We start from the raw sequence: 18,048 nt of genomic DNA on the forward strand, positions 1-18,048 counted from the left end.
GTGTCTACCCCTTCGTATTTGGCCCGATATGTCTTGGTTCGCAATACTCCCGTCCTGGCCTCAGACAGTAGATAACTACCCCGAGTATTATCATAGATCCTATCCTTGGCAATTTCCTGCTTTAAAGTTCGATAGATCTATAGTGCGGACTTCTTAATCATGCCAATTCTCCACATATCGGTCTCACCTTCTTCTTAACCGATAATTCTTTTTGGTTTGGCCCGTGCTATTTTCTAAGTATTTACCAGTCAATTTTCTGGTTCGCTTCCTCCACTTTGTATCGATATTCCTCATGTACAAGTAACTGAGTACTTTTCTAGCCCAACGCTCCTCCCCCATTTCTCTCAATCGCTTCTCAAATTTTATCTTGCTGCTAGCTTCTCTGCCCTCAAATTATGTCCATCCCATATCACCTTGTATTTCCTGATTTTGTGTATTCCCGTGAACTGCTAAGGCAAGCCCACCTATTCCATGTTGCTTAATTTCTCATCTTGCTTGAATTTCTGATCTCATGCACAAGACCGCATTGCCGAACGCCAGACCAGGAACCATGACCCCTTTCCGTATTCCTCTTACAACATCATACCTATTGTAATTCCACAGTGCCCTGTTTTTCACCACTGCTGCATTCTTGTTACCTTTAGTCGTCACGTATATTTCGTGTCCCCTTAGGTACTCGGTCCCATTGCTTATCCAAATGTCCAGATATTTGTATTTATCTCTTATCTCTAGCGTGACCTCCTGTATTCTAAGCTCACTGTCTTCGTTATCATTAAAGATCATGTCTGCTGATTTTTCCTTACTGAATCTGAAATCTAACCTATCTACCTCATTACCGCAGATGTTCATCAATCTCTGCCAATTTTCGTTGTGGTCGGTTATTAGCACTATATCATCTGGTTACATCAATGCTGGTAGTGCCTGCTCAATGAGTTTTTATTGTTTGACGAAAGAGAGGTTGAAGCCAAGTCCACTTCCCTCTAATTTGTCCTCTAATCCTTGTATGTACATCATGAATAACATGGGTGACAGGGGACACCCCTGTCTAAGCCCCCGTTTTACCTCTGCGGGCTTGGATACCTGTTTTCCCACTTCAGGACTACCTTGTTACCTTTATAGATTACCTTTAAAAGATTAGGGACTCCATCTTCCACACCTAGTGTGTCCAGTATGCTCCGCAAGTCCTCTTGAACTACGCTATCATACGCTCCCTTGATATCCAAAACTGCTAGCCACAGGGGCCTGTGTACCTTTCCTGCTATTTCGATGCACTGCGTCAGTGAGAACAGATTGTCTTCCACCCTCCTGTGTTTCCGAAACTCATTGTGTAGTTGCCACAGCACCCCATCATCCTCTATTCATGCCTGCAGTTTTTCCTCTATAACCTGCATATCCAGCCTGTAGACCACTGATGTCAGCGTTATAGGACGGTAGTTGTTTATGTCAGCTTTGTCCCCCTTTCGTTCATAGATCACGCTCATCTTGCTAAGTTTCCATCCATCGGTGACTTTCACCATCGATTATTATTTTGCTCACTGCCTCTCTCAAAGTTTGCTTAAACTTCGGACCCAATGTCTTTATCAGCCTAATTCGAATGCCATCTGGGCCTGTTGATGTATTACTAGGAACCCTTTTCTCGGCCCTTTCCCACTCTCGTTGTAAAAATGGAGTCATTGTGCCACTTGATTCATTCTTGTTTATTTTGGTGCATAAGGCACTTCTTTGTTGAAATTTTTCTGTCACCCTGGTTCTTATATATTCAATAGCTTCGTCTCCTTCTAGCCTAGCACCTTGAGCTGCAGTTATAAACTTCTGCTCTAGGCTCGTCTCATTTCTTAGGGAGTTTAGATGGTTCCGAAATTTCGCAGCTTCCCTTCTATCCTTTTTATGTACTTCTGCCAGCCACTGAGCACCCTTTCTTCTAATCTTTTCATTGATCAGAAGCGATGCTTCCCTTTTAGAGCTTAGACAGATTTCCGATTTTCTTTCAACATCATCTGTCAGTTCACCCCGCTGCTTAGCATATATGTGTTCCCTAGAAGCTTCCTGGCATTTTGCTATGGCTCTCTGAACTTCCTCATTCCACCAACTCTTGGGTTTGTGTCTTCTTTTTCGAGGTGACTTGTCACGTGCCTTAGCAAGCGAAGGGAAAACGCGCCATCTACATCCCTGATTTCTACTTTTCTACCAAAGATGGCGCTGCATGTCCGGAGTCGCAGCGCCACCATGCGTTACTTTGGCTTTCTATACGAGGGATCATGATCCCCCGGTGCTTCGCCCACTCTCTATCAGTTTCTTTGTGAATATGCTGTGATTTTTTTATTTTGTTGGGATTGGCGTCTTCGCCTTTTTATTCAATGATTCTTACTAAACAAACGGGCATCCGTAGAAGTCTTTACTTCATGAAACCATCTTTAAAAAATTCAGATTCTTCAAAATTGCCGATAATTTAAATTCGAATCGAAATGAATTGGAACACCTTAGTATTCGTTCGGTTATTCGAGGTGCTCGAATATTCTCACAAGCCTAGTCATTATACAAAGTAGGGTTCTTGATTTGATTTGTACCCTTTTTGTTTTCATTGGAGCAGGTTAAAGACACTTAATTGGGGTGAAAATTAAGCCGCAGACTCCCCTGCCGTCCTTCTTTTTGTGGAGTGCTTCATAATTATGTGGTTTTCGCCCCTTGGAACGCCAGAATTTATTTATTTTCTAATGTTCCCATTCCCATACAGGCACCAGTGTCGGCTTGCTGAGTCTCTTCAGCATCGTGGTAAACCAGCACTTTGTCAAGTACCGCGCAGTCGCCTCCGGCATCGCCAACGCGGGATTTACAGTTGGAGGATTTGTCTTCCCTCCCGTTGTGCAGGCAGTGGAGGAGAAATACGGAATTCACGGCACGTTCTTAATCGTTGGAGCCATCATCCTCAACTCGGTGGTCGGTGCTCTGCTGCAACGCACTCCACCGCACGCTCAAGAGAACGAAGATGAAAGAGGAGCCTTAACCCATGATTCAGATAAAAGAAAAGCGATCACTGAACGGGAAGATAGATCTCTCAGAACTCATGAAAGTTCTGATTCTCCACAAACACTCCATGACACACGTCCTTGTGGATGCAATGGCACTGTCGACCAGTGTAGCCAGATGATGCATAATTTGGCCAGTGACGTTCACGACATCGAAATCCATAACAAGGAAGAAGCCATGAACGCCAGTAGCACGGGTGATTCCGAATGCGCGAAAGACGACGTTTACATTTCTGAAGAGAAACGCGCTTTATCGGATTCAGTCAGACTAAATGAAGTTCAGCGTAGGCCACGGAACGGTGGACTTATGAGACCCAACGGAGAACACTTCCTTACTTTTCTCTCCTTACCTGAGTACTACGTCATAACCTTTTCTTTCACAGTGATACACTTTAACATGGCCACCTATACCACTGTCGCTGTCGACTTCGCAGTGGATCGGGGGATATCTGCGTGGAGCGGGGTATACCTGGTATCAGTTTACGCGGTGAGCGATCTGTTGGCTCGGCTCGGCTCTGGTTGGATTACGGACAGGAAGTACCTGCGAAAGAGCACCATGATGTGCTCGCACTTAGCGCTGTGGGGCGCATCGCTTTGCCTGATGCCGCTGTGCAGCTCGTACCCGAGCCTCATGGTTTTGTCAGTGTTGCTCGGCTGGTGCAACGGTTCAACCATAATACTTGTGGTGGTGCTCGTCATGGAGCTGGTAGGCCTCGACAAGGTCGGCGTCTGTTTCGGATGTGCCAACGCAGTCGCTGGACTTGCGGGACTCGCAAGGCCTTTACTAATAGGTAAGTGAAAGCAGTCTCTGTGGCGATTTGAATGTTACTGGTGGAGTATAAAAAAATAGAGTATGCTCCATGTTCTGGAAGAATACCGGGAAACGCGAACGAAGTGCTGCACACCAATGTCCAACTCTTAACATATGTGGTGTGAATATGTTCGTGCACTCTGTGTGATTATTTGCAAGTTGTGTTCAGGGTGTTGATTCTTAATCGTAACAACCCTGTTGCCGTCCTGTCACGGTACGGTATACCTGTAATTCCTGAAGAATGGAAAGAAACTGCCACAGTGGTGTAGTGGTTGGTGTGTATAAGCTACACAAGTGCTTTGTATATTACCTATAGTTTACGTTTACTGGTACCGCGTATATAGGTGAGAGGCGAGAAATCATCGAGGAAATTCGTATTAGGCACTTAGAGTGAACCTGAATGTGCGTATATGATCATTATTTCTAGTTTGTTTTTGCCATTGCACAACTTTTTATTACAAGAAAAACAACTCAATTACTAAATTAATATTAAAATGGCACTATGTCGACGTGATAACTGCGAATAGCCTACATTACCGCTAAATTAGCGAGTATTAGTCATTATTTAGCCAACGTAAGCAAGCGATAACGACAGTCAGCATTGTGCAGGCTAATACTGTAGTCATGGCCATGTATGTGTCTCAGCGAGATGCTCTGATAGACTGTACTACCTTCGGGATCACCTGGTATTTTCTGTCTGAAATCGGCATACCGCGTACAATAATGATATCACCCCACGCTTTTTATATATCTCTGTCCAGTTGTACTTTCGCACTTTCCACCTGGCTTACGAGTGCAATGTCTCGCTTCCTCTCTATATCCGCAGGATTCTTCAGAGATAATCATGGAGACTACGCCGGCTTGTTCAGAGTCACCGGCGGAGCGACGATGTGTGTATCTCTGCTGTGGTTGTGCTATCGATTAAGAGAAGGATGCACGTCGATGACGAAATACACCAAATCACCGAGAACCAGCTCGAAACTAAATAACTGCGCTCGCACATTGTGAGAAGGGGTGCTGGTAGAAAACGTTAGCAAAGAATATTGTGAGCCTACATAATTAATTTTGTTGACAACGGCATGCCATTGAACCAAACACAAGTTCGATATCTGGGCTGTGCCTGAACGTCGATTTTCAGAAGCAACCACGAGGCAGCGATATGTGCCTCGTGCCTCAGTTGTCTTCGCTTCCACCTGTTACGACAGCCTTAACCGAGAAAGCAGCATTACTCAAGCCAATCAACTTTTGGGGAGATAGTAGTCGGAGATTCCACCGGTGTCGAACAATTTAGATGGTGGCTGTAGAAAAGGTAAGAAAACAAAATATGTGTACTGAAAGACTGTGTGCAGGTAGTTTTGTAACAGATAGACCCCCTCCCCCCTCCAAAAAAAATCACTCGCATTCTGTTCTGGTGGTATAAATTAAAATGGTCACTAACTTCATTCAAAACAGCCTTTCTTCGGCAATTAAGACAGCATGCAGCATCAATTGGTTGAAACGACGAGTGACTCTTAAGCGAAGTGTTATTATAACTTTCACAACAGTCAAGTAGACGGCACAGATGTGTTAGAAGACCGGAAAATTGTAAACATGAATAGAAGTGTAAGTATCCGGATGCCAAGGAAGCTGCTGAGCTACTATCAAAGAAAGAAGATTCAAAACGATAGCTCATCAGTGCACTGGAGTCGCAAATATTTGTAAAAAACTGGCTATGAATGGCATAAAAAGGTGCAGCACGAGTGAATAATAAAGGTATAGCCATACGCCACTATTAGATGCCGATTATGATCTGCCAACACATGATTTCCTCACCGCGAAAGATTTCTCAAATGTAACTTTGGAGGTACTATAAGTTTCGATTGCCTGCTGCAGCGCAGCTTCAGCGACGTGGTGTTGGTATGGACCACGTTTTCTTTCTTTTTTTTGTCATGATGATTTGAACGAATGACGGTGTTACACATGACCTATAGGGGTACAGTGTACTAGAAGAGGGCAGTGGGCTGACTCTCTGGCGATCGGGTGGTTCCGCAAACGTTGCCAATTTGTGCTTCTCTGTTCGCCCGGGTGGCGGCGCTGGCATTGTCAGTCATCAATAGAACTTGGGAGGAGCATCGCGGCTTAAATAGCCAGCCAGCTCTTCCAGAACAGCAGTTTTCAAGCCATGTTTCATCGCGGTAGATGTTGTAGCACCAAGTTTATATTGCGATAGCAATTATACGGACACTCTCCACTGGATTTTGCCGCCAGCGTCGAAGTCGACGTTACCGTCACTCACCGTATATGTATACGTATCTATATACATGTAAAAACAATAAAAAATAATCGAGAAAAAGATTCCGTGACGCGGAAACGAACGTGGCTTCTCTGAGTCACGAATGCAAGGCGTTAACCACTGAGCCGTTGAGGAGCACCTCTTTCAACGATCAAACGGCAAGCTAATCATATCTACCACTCACTGCTATTGACGGGCATATCGGGTGGGGGGGAGGGATTATTGTGTTTTCAGCATTATCAGCAAGATGGCGCAATGAGCACACGTCGTCACATCGTCACGAAGAGGCGGCGCGCGCTTTTATCTTCCACGCGTACTTTGACCCGCGGAGAGGAGGGGAGTGGACGCTCTCTCGCGCGCCCTTATGATATCTTGGTGGGGAGGACCGTACGCCTTGGCTGGCGTTGGGCTTTTACTGGAACGATTCTATTGTAGTTGCCGGGCGCACAAAGGTCACTACAATCGTTTCTCAGTCTCCGTTTGCGAAAAAGGGCGCACTTTTCAGACTGTTTCAAACACAGCGAAGTAACATCTGAGACGCTTATTCGTGTTCATCTGTACAGGTACAGAGTACGTTTCTTGCGTCATTTGTCCATAAGAAACGCGGGGCACGTTTCAATTTGCTTGCCATTCTGCGCGTTACCTTCCAATTCGTTGCTATCACGTTCATTGCTTTGCCTTTGCGGCAAAGCTGGGACATTCTTTAAAACTAATTTTCGATGCGATGTTCAAGGTTGCTTACGACTTAGGTGCCACTACACATGCAAATGTCGTATAGTGATGCATGTAGGGGGGGGGGGGTTCAAACGTTTCCAGGCCACTATCCCACGTATTCCTATGCGAGCATGGCCTAAGAACTTTGCCCCCTCCCCTTCCTTCTTAACCTTATTGTTACATTGAGCTGTTTTTAGGAGTAGGGTAAAATTTAGGGCAATGAAAATTGTGTATGGTAATTTTGACCGTGATGTAGGGATTTCAAAATTGCTTGGCAACACTCGTGCATTCGCATTTGTGAAACCATCAAGGGCTTCGTGATTCTTATCATATGGGACGGATGTATGCTCGAACACACCAGGGGACATGGATGCGTTCCAGCTCAATAATTTCACTCGTTTGTTAAAGCCCGCGCAAGGCTTAAGATACCTAGACATAAAAAGCCACACTTATCTTATCTCTTCAGTGCCCATCGTCACATTGCCTTTCTGTTGAAGACAGTTTGCTCCTTGCATACGAAGAAAACGCAGTCTCCCCGAGGCCCTTGCGGGTAGCATAATATCCTTCCGTCGTTGTCTCACACGCACGAACGTTGCGAAGCTCATTGCGGCCGCAAAGACAGTGCGTGTTTCTTTCCAACCCGATAAGGAATGAAGCGACATAAAACTCGTGAGGGCGCACCGCAGCTCGATGATCGGACGACGACTGCAGTAATTGTGCCATGGACTCCACCAGGAGTTGGCTCGTGGCAGCTGGCTGCTGTTGGGTCAATGTCTTTTTCGTCGTCGTTTATCGGTCGGCAGCCATAGTATACGTCGGCATCATAGATACCTTCCATGTTACACGGGAAGAAGCCATCTGGCCGGGCACCTTGTCTGTCACGTGCTACTTCACTGCAGGTGATTGCTCTCTGCTTCCTTGTGCTACTGTGACAAGTTCACCATGGTAGATATGCGACTTGAGTGTTGCGCTACCGAGTACAAAGAGGGCGCCGGTACGATTACTTGCCACGGCGACCGCATCTGTATAAGGGATTGGTGCAACAGCACCCGTGTACTCATATTTAGGGGTAGGTTGAAGAACCACAGCTGAATAAAGTGTATGTTTTCGGCATAGAAGTTAGACGAATTAGTTTGTGTTACCTTCACTGTACGTAGAGTCATTCTCAGTAGATATGGCAGGTAAGAGCTCTTCCAGCGCAGTTCGGAATATCTTAAAATATGAGTAAGTTGTTATCGAGTCAAGTAAAGCCGAGGATGGAGATTAAGGTTTGAATAACATGGTCTATTCTTAGTGTAGCTTGGTCCTAAAATACACATTTTTTTGAATGAAATTGCACCTTTACTTCGTTGCATACATTTCAGTTTTTATTTTTAGTTGAATAGAAATTTCAACTATGCACCATAGTTGCTCCAACTGCGATTACGTATGAATGTCCGAATGAATTTAAAAAGAAAAACGTAGATACAGAATAAAGATAAAACTTGACGAACACACTCATGATCGCAACAATAAAACAGCCATTCTGTTTTAGTGTTTTTTATGACGTCTATATTTATAAACATGCAAATCAGTATACGAAAAAAGCAGATATGGATATTCAACTCAAGGTAAGGTGGCATCTGCTGGATAATTAGCCCGCTTTATTCCGATGTTCGGACGACGAACACAATCATGACACATAGATCAGCACTTTGATGGAACATGCTGAATACATATTAAGGACGCAACCCACATAGACAGAAAAATTATGCCCTATCTTTTGGGTTGCGTCCTTAATATTTCTTCAGTACGAATCAATTAGCTCAACAACATTTTATAGTTTTCAGGAACACCAGAGATTTAGAAAATTAGCACTAGCGTTTCTTGTAGCGTCCACGAAAAACTTCGCCCCCTCAACAAAAACCATTCCGCAGTTGCATTGTCATTACTCAGGGTCATGTACGCGAGGAGTTTTCTTAACTACAATTTTTTTTTCTTTTACAGCCCTGGTGGCGGGAATCGTTGCGAGGTACGTGGCAGTGTGGAAGATTACCTTCACCGCCTGCCTGGTCGCAGCCATCGCTGTATCGTTATGCTTTTTCGCCACCGGAGTCACCTATCTTGCCCTACTGTACGGAGTTGTTCATGGTGAGGACCTTGTTGTACGAATGAGTCAAGAGGTTTGCCGACAAACAGATGTCGTATCAATGCCTCCTACGTTTACGCAAAGTGTGACAACGTCGAAATATACTTCAGTATTCTCGACAGTGTCAGATCGGAGGTCATTAAAACAAAATCCGACTCAACACTACTTTATCGTCATTATGAGCACCTTATGCTTACTGCAAGGCAAAGGCTACATTGTGCCAGATTATTCAATTTTATGTTTGCGAGGTTCTCAGTTTTGTATCTCCCTTTATTTTGTAGCTGCCTTCGACTGAGTCTCCCCCCTTGATGTCCCCACCATTGTTCCGACCATCGGTATGTTCAACTCAGCATGGACCGGAGCAGATCCATGTCTATTGCTAAATGTCAACTGGGATACCAGCTATCTTTGTGGTCGGACATATTCTGCTGTCTAATGATTAACTTAGTCATCATGCTGTCTTGCGCTTTCTTAATGTTACGCCTGTTATGGTCGAGACGAGTCCGCCACCGTCCCTCGATGACGATGAGGATGCTGCTGACGATGAAGAACAAGTGCGTTTCAGACCACACATTTTCTTTCTGTCATCGCGGCACAGCACATGCAAGCTATGGCCTCTATGCGCCATGACGATGACGCTTATGACGATGAAGGTGCTGACGAGCATGGACAACGGTTGACTTGTGCAGTATATGACGTCTCGATATGCTCTACTGTGCATTTCGTATGACTGGAGCCAACCGAAAAATCACCAGAAGGGCGTGCCCAGATCTCGTATTTGCCAACTTCAGGCTAGAAGGCGGGAAACAAGGCAGCAATAATGAAAGCAAAGAAAAGTTCGCAACTCAACATAACATACCGCTTATGACCAATAAACATTGTAGATTACTGTACATCGTTATGCCACTCATTTACATGGTTGAGTGGTCGATGTCACGGGTGGGTCGAGTTACGGTTACACCAAACGATCTCACTACTTCGCCCACTCATCATCATTCACTTCGTGCATATGCCGGGATTTTTTATTTATTTCTCGTTCAATTCCACGCCATGTGGTTCATGGGCTTTTCTAGAATGTCTTTGTCATTTCCTAAGCTACGTATGTTATTACTTTCTTCTGTGAATAACCACCCTCTACCGGAATCGCTTTTGCATATATAGAAATGCGCTGTCCATAGCTTCAGTTTTGGCCTGCATTGGTTTGTTGTTGCGAACCCAAATAAAGCGAATGATAATCACTTCCTCAAACCTCGAGTATCTTGGAAAGAATACATGTGTAACGAAACTAAACAGTGTCAATAAAGAAGACTAAAAGATTGCTAAACTCAAGGACAACTTTTCTTGATGTAAGAAAAGAAGCATTCTGCAGGTCCTATTTATTATTCGCACAGCCCACGATGAGTTGCCTACCTTGATGACGTAGGATAAACGTAACGTTTTAAAGTCGTATGCCTTTTAAGCGTGTTTCTGTGGCTCACGCAACATATTGTGTCCACAGTCCTGTGCCAAAAGCGCCTGACAATGCACAATAATCGCTACATTATTGTTTTTGCTCGACATTCTCTACCATGCAGGGTGGAGTGTCGGCCACGTGACATTGTCCAACACGGTGATCAACCAGCACTTTAACAAGTACCGTGCAGTCGCTTCCGGACTTAACCTGGCTGGCTTATCGTTGGGCGGTCTCATCTTTCCACCAGTACTGCAGTACGCCATCGACGAATTTGGCTTCCGGGGCTCATTCTTAATCGCTGGAGGAACAATACTTAATGGGACAATCGGCACACTACTACAGCGCATACCGGCTCCAAAACAACCTGATCAAACTGATGACAAACTCGCTGAATCTTCCGAGGTAGGTGGTCGAATTATACGTGAGTCAGGTACCGCCTGTGTGAACTGGGCATCGGATTGTGACGTGGACAAGAATGTTCAAGTTGAAAGCACTCGCTCTGTCAGTGTGCTGGACGGCACTGACTGCATAGAAAACGTGAATGGTGAATCATGCGGGAGAGGCAGTCTGAAACTTGGCGTGGAAAATGGCTGCTTCGAGCCTTGTGAAACAACGTATGGGTACGTCTCGGTGGAAGTCGAGCTTTCGGTTCTATGCAGGGTGCGTTTCTCGAGCACGAATGAACGATCTGGTAGTTTACGGGAAGTTGTGGAGACGAGGAGACGAGCAGCGTCGGCGATGACATCGACAACAGGTGCCACCCAGGTCCTATGCCTAAGAGAACACATAGACCATGAAAACACGCAAGATCGTGGAACACTCTCCCAGTTTATCGCTAACAATGCGAAGCAAACGTGTAGCAGGAAACACTCGCGTAACGAACTCTCGGCGAGTCGTGCCGAAGTGACAGCTGAAAGCGAGGAGCGGACGCCTCCAGAAGGCCTGAAGTCTAAATTGTTGGTGGTCAAAGAACTGTTGAGTTTTCTCGCGCTCACCGAGTTCTATGCAGTGGTTCTGGCCAAGATTGTGATAATAACGAATGCCAGCGTGTTTTCGACCATAATCATAGACTTCGCCTTAGATCGCGGCATAGACAGATGGAAAGCGCTCACTCTGATCTCGGCGTTCACTGTCACGGACCTGACCGCCAGGCTTTCGTCTGGTTGGATCACGGACCGAAAGATCTTCTCGAGAAGCACGTTTATGGCACTTTGCCTGGCGTCATGGACGTGCGTGAACATTTGTTTCGCGTATCTCGACTCTTACGTCACGCTTTTGATATTGTCCGGTGTCGCCGGCTGGTGCAACGGGTCGACGCAACCGCTGATCCCCGTGCTATTCTCCGAAGTGGTGGACATCGACCGCTTCAGCGTGGCCTACGGTTTCAGCTCCTTTATAGTGGGACTCACTGCACTGCTGAGGCCATCAGTAACAGGCAAGTACAGGTAAACAAAAAAGTAAGCGTTTGATGCATGAGCTCACTAAATTAACAGCAACCTTCACATAACGTTACTTACTTGTTGTTAATATGCCAAGTCTGTAATAAGGGAATACTTCGGCCAACAAAACTAATCAAGCTATGTACCGTTGGGTTATGCATAATCTAGACTATATCATTCGCGAAACATGTTTTCGGGCTCCGAGAAGCGTTGCGAAATTTACGGAAGATGCGATACGCATGTGCCCACTCCCAGTACACAGAAGAGAGACTATCGCCTTTCTTGCATATACAGAGATTATTCATGTATAATCCTGCACATATCGACAGCCAGCTGTTGTCAGTGGCAGCAAAACGGTACGCTAGGCTTTACTTCCGATATAAATTTTTAGGGCCTTCATTGAAATTCATAAAGTGCTGGTCAACGTTGCACACCTTGATTTTATGTGCTATACATGTTCCTTTTGTCGTCAGCTCCACTCACCATGATTTGGTTTCGTTACCTCATCTAACGTGTAGAATACTTGGTCAGAGCGAAGAATCTTGTATAGGCCAACCTCCCTGCACTTCTTAACGCTGAACATCCCCGTTCTTTCTCTTTTCTTCCACAGTGTCTTCCATGGTTCAGAGGGTGTCCCTGAACATATCAAAGCTAAGGTTCCTTGAGGGCGTACCCATCAATGCTGTATCAAAAGATCCTCATGCTATGATGAACGTATTTCCTGTCGAAACGATGAGGCCCAGTTAACAGTCAGTAGTATGAAAAAAACAACAACAAAAACGTATGTGTCGAAAAAGTAAGGCATTGGCGAACACTGAACTGATTTTAGTAGCAAAAAGTAGCAAAAAAAAATAAAGTGGCGCATGGAACCGCTTGTCTTTGTCATAAATACAGGATTTTGATCACTCGACACGGTGCGCGTGGCGCTGGGCCAAGCTTCCTTTTGGGTGGCAGAAGAAGTACCATTGTTGTTTTACAGTCTCTGGAAGGCGGCAACAAATTGAAATTCAAATCAGGTTCCCCGTAGAGATGGAGGCTCGCCGGGGCTAAATTATACAATGATCTTTTTTTAAATGCGAAGCATCTCTTAGCGAACCTCGGCGACTTTAAGCGCATCTATCTATCTATCTATCTATCTATCTATCTATCTATCTATCTATCTATCTATCTATCTATCTATCTATCTATCTATCTATCTATCTATCTATCTATCTATCTATCTATCTATCTATCTATCTATCTATCTATCTATCTATCTATCTATCTATCCGTCTGTCCGCCCGTCTGTCCGCCCGTCTGTCCGTCCGTCTGTCCGCCCGTCTGTCCGTCCGTCTGTCCGTCCGTCCGTCTGTCAGTCCGTCTGCCTGTCCATCTGTCCGTCTGTCCGTCCATCTGTCCGTCCGTCCGTCTTCCTGTCTGTCTAGCCGCCTACGACTTTTAGCTCTCCTGGCCGTTTCGATAATAGTATCGATATCAAACTTGGTATGGCATAACATGACTGTATGAAGAACATATTTGACTAGTCAAAACATGAAAATCGTGATATGTATGTCATCAATGTGATGATTTACATTTCATGGTCCTGCAGCTCTTGCGGCGGTTTCGTTCACATGACATGTTGCAAAACTTGTATGGTATGGCATGATTGCATGGCGAACACAAGCAACAGACACTAACATGAAAATCATGACATGAGTGTCATGTAACAACTTGACTACATGCCACGCTCATGGTGCGCTCGCGGCCGTTTCGCTGGCGTCACATATACCAAATTTGATGTTACAGTAATTGAATGGATGACGAAGATATGCGACTGGTGCAAACATGATAATCATGAGATGAGTGTCGTGTAACAACATGACTACATGCCACGCTCATGATGCGCTCGTGGCCCATTGCTGGCTTCACGTTGGCCGAATTTGGTATTACGTGACGCCAATGGATCACGAAGGTATGTGAGTGGTGTAAACATGATAATCATGAGATGAGTGTCATGTGAGAACACTCAGGCAAGGCGCCAATACATTTAGACGTGACGCGGTGCGCGTGCTCGCCGGCGTTCATTTCGTCGCGTCACGCCAGCGTTGCCACGCCAGGCACCGGTCCTGCCATATATACTCGCCGGCGCAAACCGCGCTGCATTGCTTTGATGCATGCGCGTTTCAGCACGTCCAGCGTCCCGTCCCTCTGTCCCGAAAAGGTGGAGACGCAGTGTTGTCTGGGCAACGCATCGTCGCGAAATGCAGCAAGTCGCATTTTGCGCCAGTTGCCGTCGGGCCGCGCCGACGGATGCTGGTCGCGCCTGGCGTCAGACTATAGAGTGCTCACGTTTTGCTAACGTAGCGTCACTGTGCCCAGCGTGCGCGCGCGTCAACGCTACATTGGAGTATATTGGGCCCTTCATTATGCGCTCGCGGCCGTTTTGCTAGCTCCACTTATACCAAATTTGGTGTTACGGGACGTCAATGGATGACGAAATATATGACTGGTGCAAACATGATAATCCTGATACGCGTGTCATGTAAGAATACAACAACATACCACGCTCATAGCGTGCTCGCGGCCGTTTCGCTAGCTCCACATATACTAAATTTCGTATCACGTGACGTGAATAGATGACGAAGGTAAACGACCCATCCAAACATTGTAATCATGACACGGAAGTCATGTACGGCATCATTTACCTCCACCTCGTAACGTTGTGCTGATTTTAAAGTGACATATCAACATTTCTCATTCGTGCTTCGCATATAATCGATTCCCACTGTACGTGAGATCTGACATTTTTTTGCACTTACGAAATTCCCGTTTTTGTCCACAGGTTACTTCCGAGACCAGCTGGGAAACTACTCGGGCCTTTTTTTCGTAACTTCGGCACTCACAGCGCTCTGCACGATTCGTTGGACATACGTTGCCATGAGACAAAGATGGTGCCAGAACAGACGAACGAAATAAACTGCATAGAATTTGCTGGGCTTCGTTTCTAAAGCACTCCGATTTGTAAGTATTACATTTGGACTCGCTGGTGCAGCTATAACACAATAGCCGCTGCAAAGGCATTGCAAGTCAACAGCGCATCATATCGTTTCTTAGTCAACAGTGCATCATATCAAGCACTCTGTGCTGAGAAGCCTCTCAACACAGAACAGAGCTATAAAAGCACACGGTAACCAGAAAAGCGAAATAAAAAATTAAAACTTCTCGTAAATTTGAACTCGCATGCCTATTGGAATGATCTTGAACTAAGTGTTACTTATGGAGTGTAATAGATGTAGCCAGAGCGCACGCACCAAGTCACTGCTAGTGATTTGTCATGCCGGAAATAGTCACGGAACCAATCCCGGTCTACCACAGCACGACAACAGTGATTATCACTACCATTACTCTTAGGTAACAATAAAACATAATCATAAAGTACACCATATAGGCCTCCCTCAGCTCTTGAATATAGGCCTTTCTGTATTGTGTAGTAGTGCGAATTCAGTGATATGTATGATACTTATTGCTAGTCATAGTAACTGATCTGACCTACTTCATGCTCTATATTCTTTCATAACCTTTTCATTGCTACGTACGACACCATTAAGTCTCTCTCAGATATGCCTTGGCACACGTGACAAAAAAAAAAAGATGTATGACGCACTTGCAATCCGTTCAGAGACATGGTTGAGAAAGAGAACAGTCATTGCAAAACGACTGTACAGAGCGAAGAATCCAGAACAGCCCATAAATAAAAAAACAACAACACTTGTGTCAGACAGATAAAAGAGCAATGCGTAGACCATCCTCATTTTAAGCTCAAGGGCGCGAGTTTCATTCCCTTCCACTAGACACCCTCGGTGGAGCGGCATATCATAAGTGAACCAATGACAGAAAACTCTGAAGCACAAAAAACAATTGAAAGTTCGGACACAGGCATCCGAAATCTTTGCACCAAATCCATCGGTGCCCCATCAAACACGGTAGGTAACCATCGGCGTCTCGCGTGCGTGGCGTCCATACAAGTGAGGCAAAAATATATTCGCGTGATCACGTCACCAGATGACGTGACAGATAAAAATGGCACCTAATGACGTCAATATGACGTGTCCTCACATGATGACATCACCACGTGACATCGTCAATTGCCGAAAGGAGCGCGAATCACGGTGGCAGTGCAAATACAGATGAGGCACAAAAAGGTTGCAATACCACCAATCTTGAAGGCCGAGCAAAAGCACATTAGATGCAGGAAGCTTTCAGACGGGAGCAGGGATGATCAATAAATGCACTAAGAAGGTAAAGAAAAAGAAGGCGTTCGCTTTCGGATATCCTTTGCAAATACATAAGGGACCATGGGAGTTTCTTTAAGGTGGGTGAATATTCAACAAATTCAAATTTATTTAACTATTTTGTTATTTATTTGTTTGAGGATAAGGCGTTCTTGAAGGTCTATCACAGAAAAAAAAAGAAAGGGGGTTTAACACAAATCGTGAAATAGAGCCCGAAATGCACTGAACTAAAATAGCGTTCAATTCAACCTGGTGCCCGGATGAATAACAAATCTTTGAATACTTTTGGAATAATTAGCGCAGACGGGAAAACACCAAAGAAACAAAACGTTGGGACGTTAAGGGACCATTTTTTTGTTTTGGTTATTCAATTACCAAGATGCATGCGGTTCAAGCTCGTACGAGACTGTCGAAACTATATGTATTGGTCGCAGGATAATGGTGTCATTACTTTGAACTCCTGCACCGCCGAAGCGAAAGTGTAAACGCTGTCATCATCACGAGAGTCAGGATGATGGTGACTCATTAACATTCAATTTTGATGCCACAGTTTTATTCCTATAGGTGAAGACGAAATATCATGTTGAATACTGAAGTTCCTACTGTACTTCAAACTAAAGCTACAAAAACTATGTAGTCACTGTGGTATACGAGCTTACCTCCGTTGGCAGTATTTTTCGTCAGTTCAAAGTCTTGGTAAAGTTACTTTGCGAGTGTATGTAGCTATTTGCTTCAACTAATGTCTAGTATTACTCTAGGTCAGTTTAAAAAAATGCAACAACTATTCGATTAGTGTTCGATTCTTATTCGACTCTATTCTGAAATTCACAATTTGCAGACATCTAAAGTTATTACTCTTTCAATCTGTCGAAGTTCCCGTGTTTTTCTTTTGACGTAAGCAGTGAGCTTTAGCCTGGTTTTACGTGGAGTTCACTCATAGTTTTGAAGAGACACCAAATAGAAACACAGACAGAGAGACAAAGATCTCTATTAATGTCCTGAGGAGCCAGTCAGTGCAGTACAACAGAAGGCCCCTGGATTGATCTCGGCTGATCTCATAAAATGGATATTTGTGAGGTAAGTACATGACTTTTTCACAATTCAGAAAACTTCGACCCTTCCAGCGAGATGCTTTGAAGAGAGAACGGCCCCGCCGCGATGGTCTAGTGTCTAAGGTACTCGGCTGCTGACCCGCAGGTCGCGGGTTCGAATCCCGGCTGCGGCGGCTGCATTTCCGATGGAGGCGGAAATGTTGTAGGCCCGTGTGCTCAGATTTGGCCGCACGTTGAAGAACCCCAGGTGGTCTAAATTTCCGGAGTCCTCCACTACGGCGTCTCTCATATTCATATGGTGGTTTTCGGACGTTAAACCACACATATCAATGAATCAAATCAATCGAAGAGAGAACGCTTACAAAAGGGGCTAAACGAGGGGCTAAACGCCCTTCGTATTGGCTAAGGGGTGCTGTAGCTTTTACAGTGCTGAACGAAACATCTGAGATGAAGTATAGTCAAATAAATGCTGATATCGTGTATTCATTGTTGATTATAACTTATAGGAGGTCATGATAGACAGCTCCAACAAACTGGCTCTAGCCTGTAAGCATGCAAGGGTAAAGAAAAAGAAAACAAACACGTGGGACACAATTGACGATGTACAGTGAAACGGTTGATAAGGAAAAGTAAAGAGTATTTTTTGTGTACTTGCTGAACAAACACCACAAAGGATTATGGGAGCATGGCTTTGAACTGAAGTACTTGAGGTTTACGTGGTTAACTCTTGAAAATGAACTTACTCTTGGCAACACGTACAGTTGTTTTTCCCATGAGCTTGCCTTGCCATATGTACCTTACTTATTTCTTTTTCTTGCTGTCCACTTTATTTTCTTCGAATAATAATGAAAACGCACCTCAGCTTTGTTTATTTATCTTGGC

General features: G+C 44.8%; 3 protein-coding genes across 5 annotated transcripts in view; 2 read left to right on the forward strand and 1 right to left on the reverse strand.

Moving 5' to 3' along the window:
* Positions 1-6,317, forward strand: part of LOC119169508 (monocarboxylate transporter 5) — a 13,835-nt gene extending 7,518 nt beyond the window's left edge. The window contains exons 3-4 of the mRNA XM_037420550.2: positions 2,735-3,817; positions 4,664-6,317. Coding sequence (XP_037276447.2) covers positions 2,735-3,817; positions 4,664-4,845 — 1,265 coding nt within the window. The 3' untranslated portion in view covers positions 4,846-6,317. The remainder of the gene's footprint in view (positions 1-2,734; positions 3,818-4,663) is intronic.
* The window catches only part of LOC119169507 (vascular endothelial growth factor receptor 1), a 154,116-nt gene that overhangs the window by 39,910 nt on the left and 96,158 nt on the right, over positions 1-18,048 (reverse strand). The window lies entirely within an intron of this gene.
* On the forward strand, positions 6,309-14,840 carry LOC119170248 (uncharacterized). Of its 2 annotated transcripts, none has more exons than XM_037421358.2 (4): positions 6,309-7,722; positions 8,810-8,953; positions 10,526-11,849; positions 14,665-14,840. In XM_037421358.2, the coding sequence occupies exons 1-4, from the start codon at positions 7,545-7,547 to the stop codon at positions 14,828-14,830; spliced, it is 1,812 nt and encodes a 603-aa protein (XP_037277255.2). In that variant the 5' UTR covers positions 6,309-7,544; the 3' UTR covers positions 14,831-14,840. The 2 variants fall into 2 exon arrangements, with proteins under 2 accessions (XP_037277255.2, XP_037277257.2); XM_037421360.2 differs by having other exon boundaries at positions 10,526-11,839.

This window comes from Rhipicephalus microplus, chromosome 2, assembly GCF_043290135.1.
Source record: "Rhipicephalus microplus isolate Deutch F79 chromosome 2, USDA_Rmic, whole genome shotgun sequence".
NCBI lineage: Eukaryota > Metazoa > Arthropoda > Arachnida > Ixodida > Ixodidae > Rhipicephalus > Rhipicephalus microplus.

Excerpts from the sequence above, each read along its gene's own strand:
- LOC119170248 (XM_037421358.2), top strand. The coding sequence starts at position 7,545 with ATGGACTCCACCAGGAGTTGGCTCGTGGCAGCTGGCTGCTGTTGGGTC. Across the intron at positions 7,723-8,809 it reads CACGTGCTACTTCACTGCAG|CCCTGGTGGCGGGAATCGTT; the intron begins GTGATTGCTCTC and ends TTTCTTTTACAG. Across the intron at positions 8,954-10,525 it reads ACTGTACGGAGTTGTTCATG|GGTGGAGTGTCGGCCACGTG; the intron begins GTGAGGACCTTG and ends TCTACCATGCAG.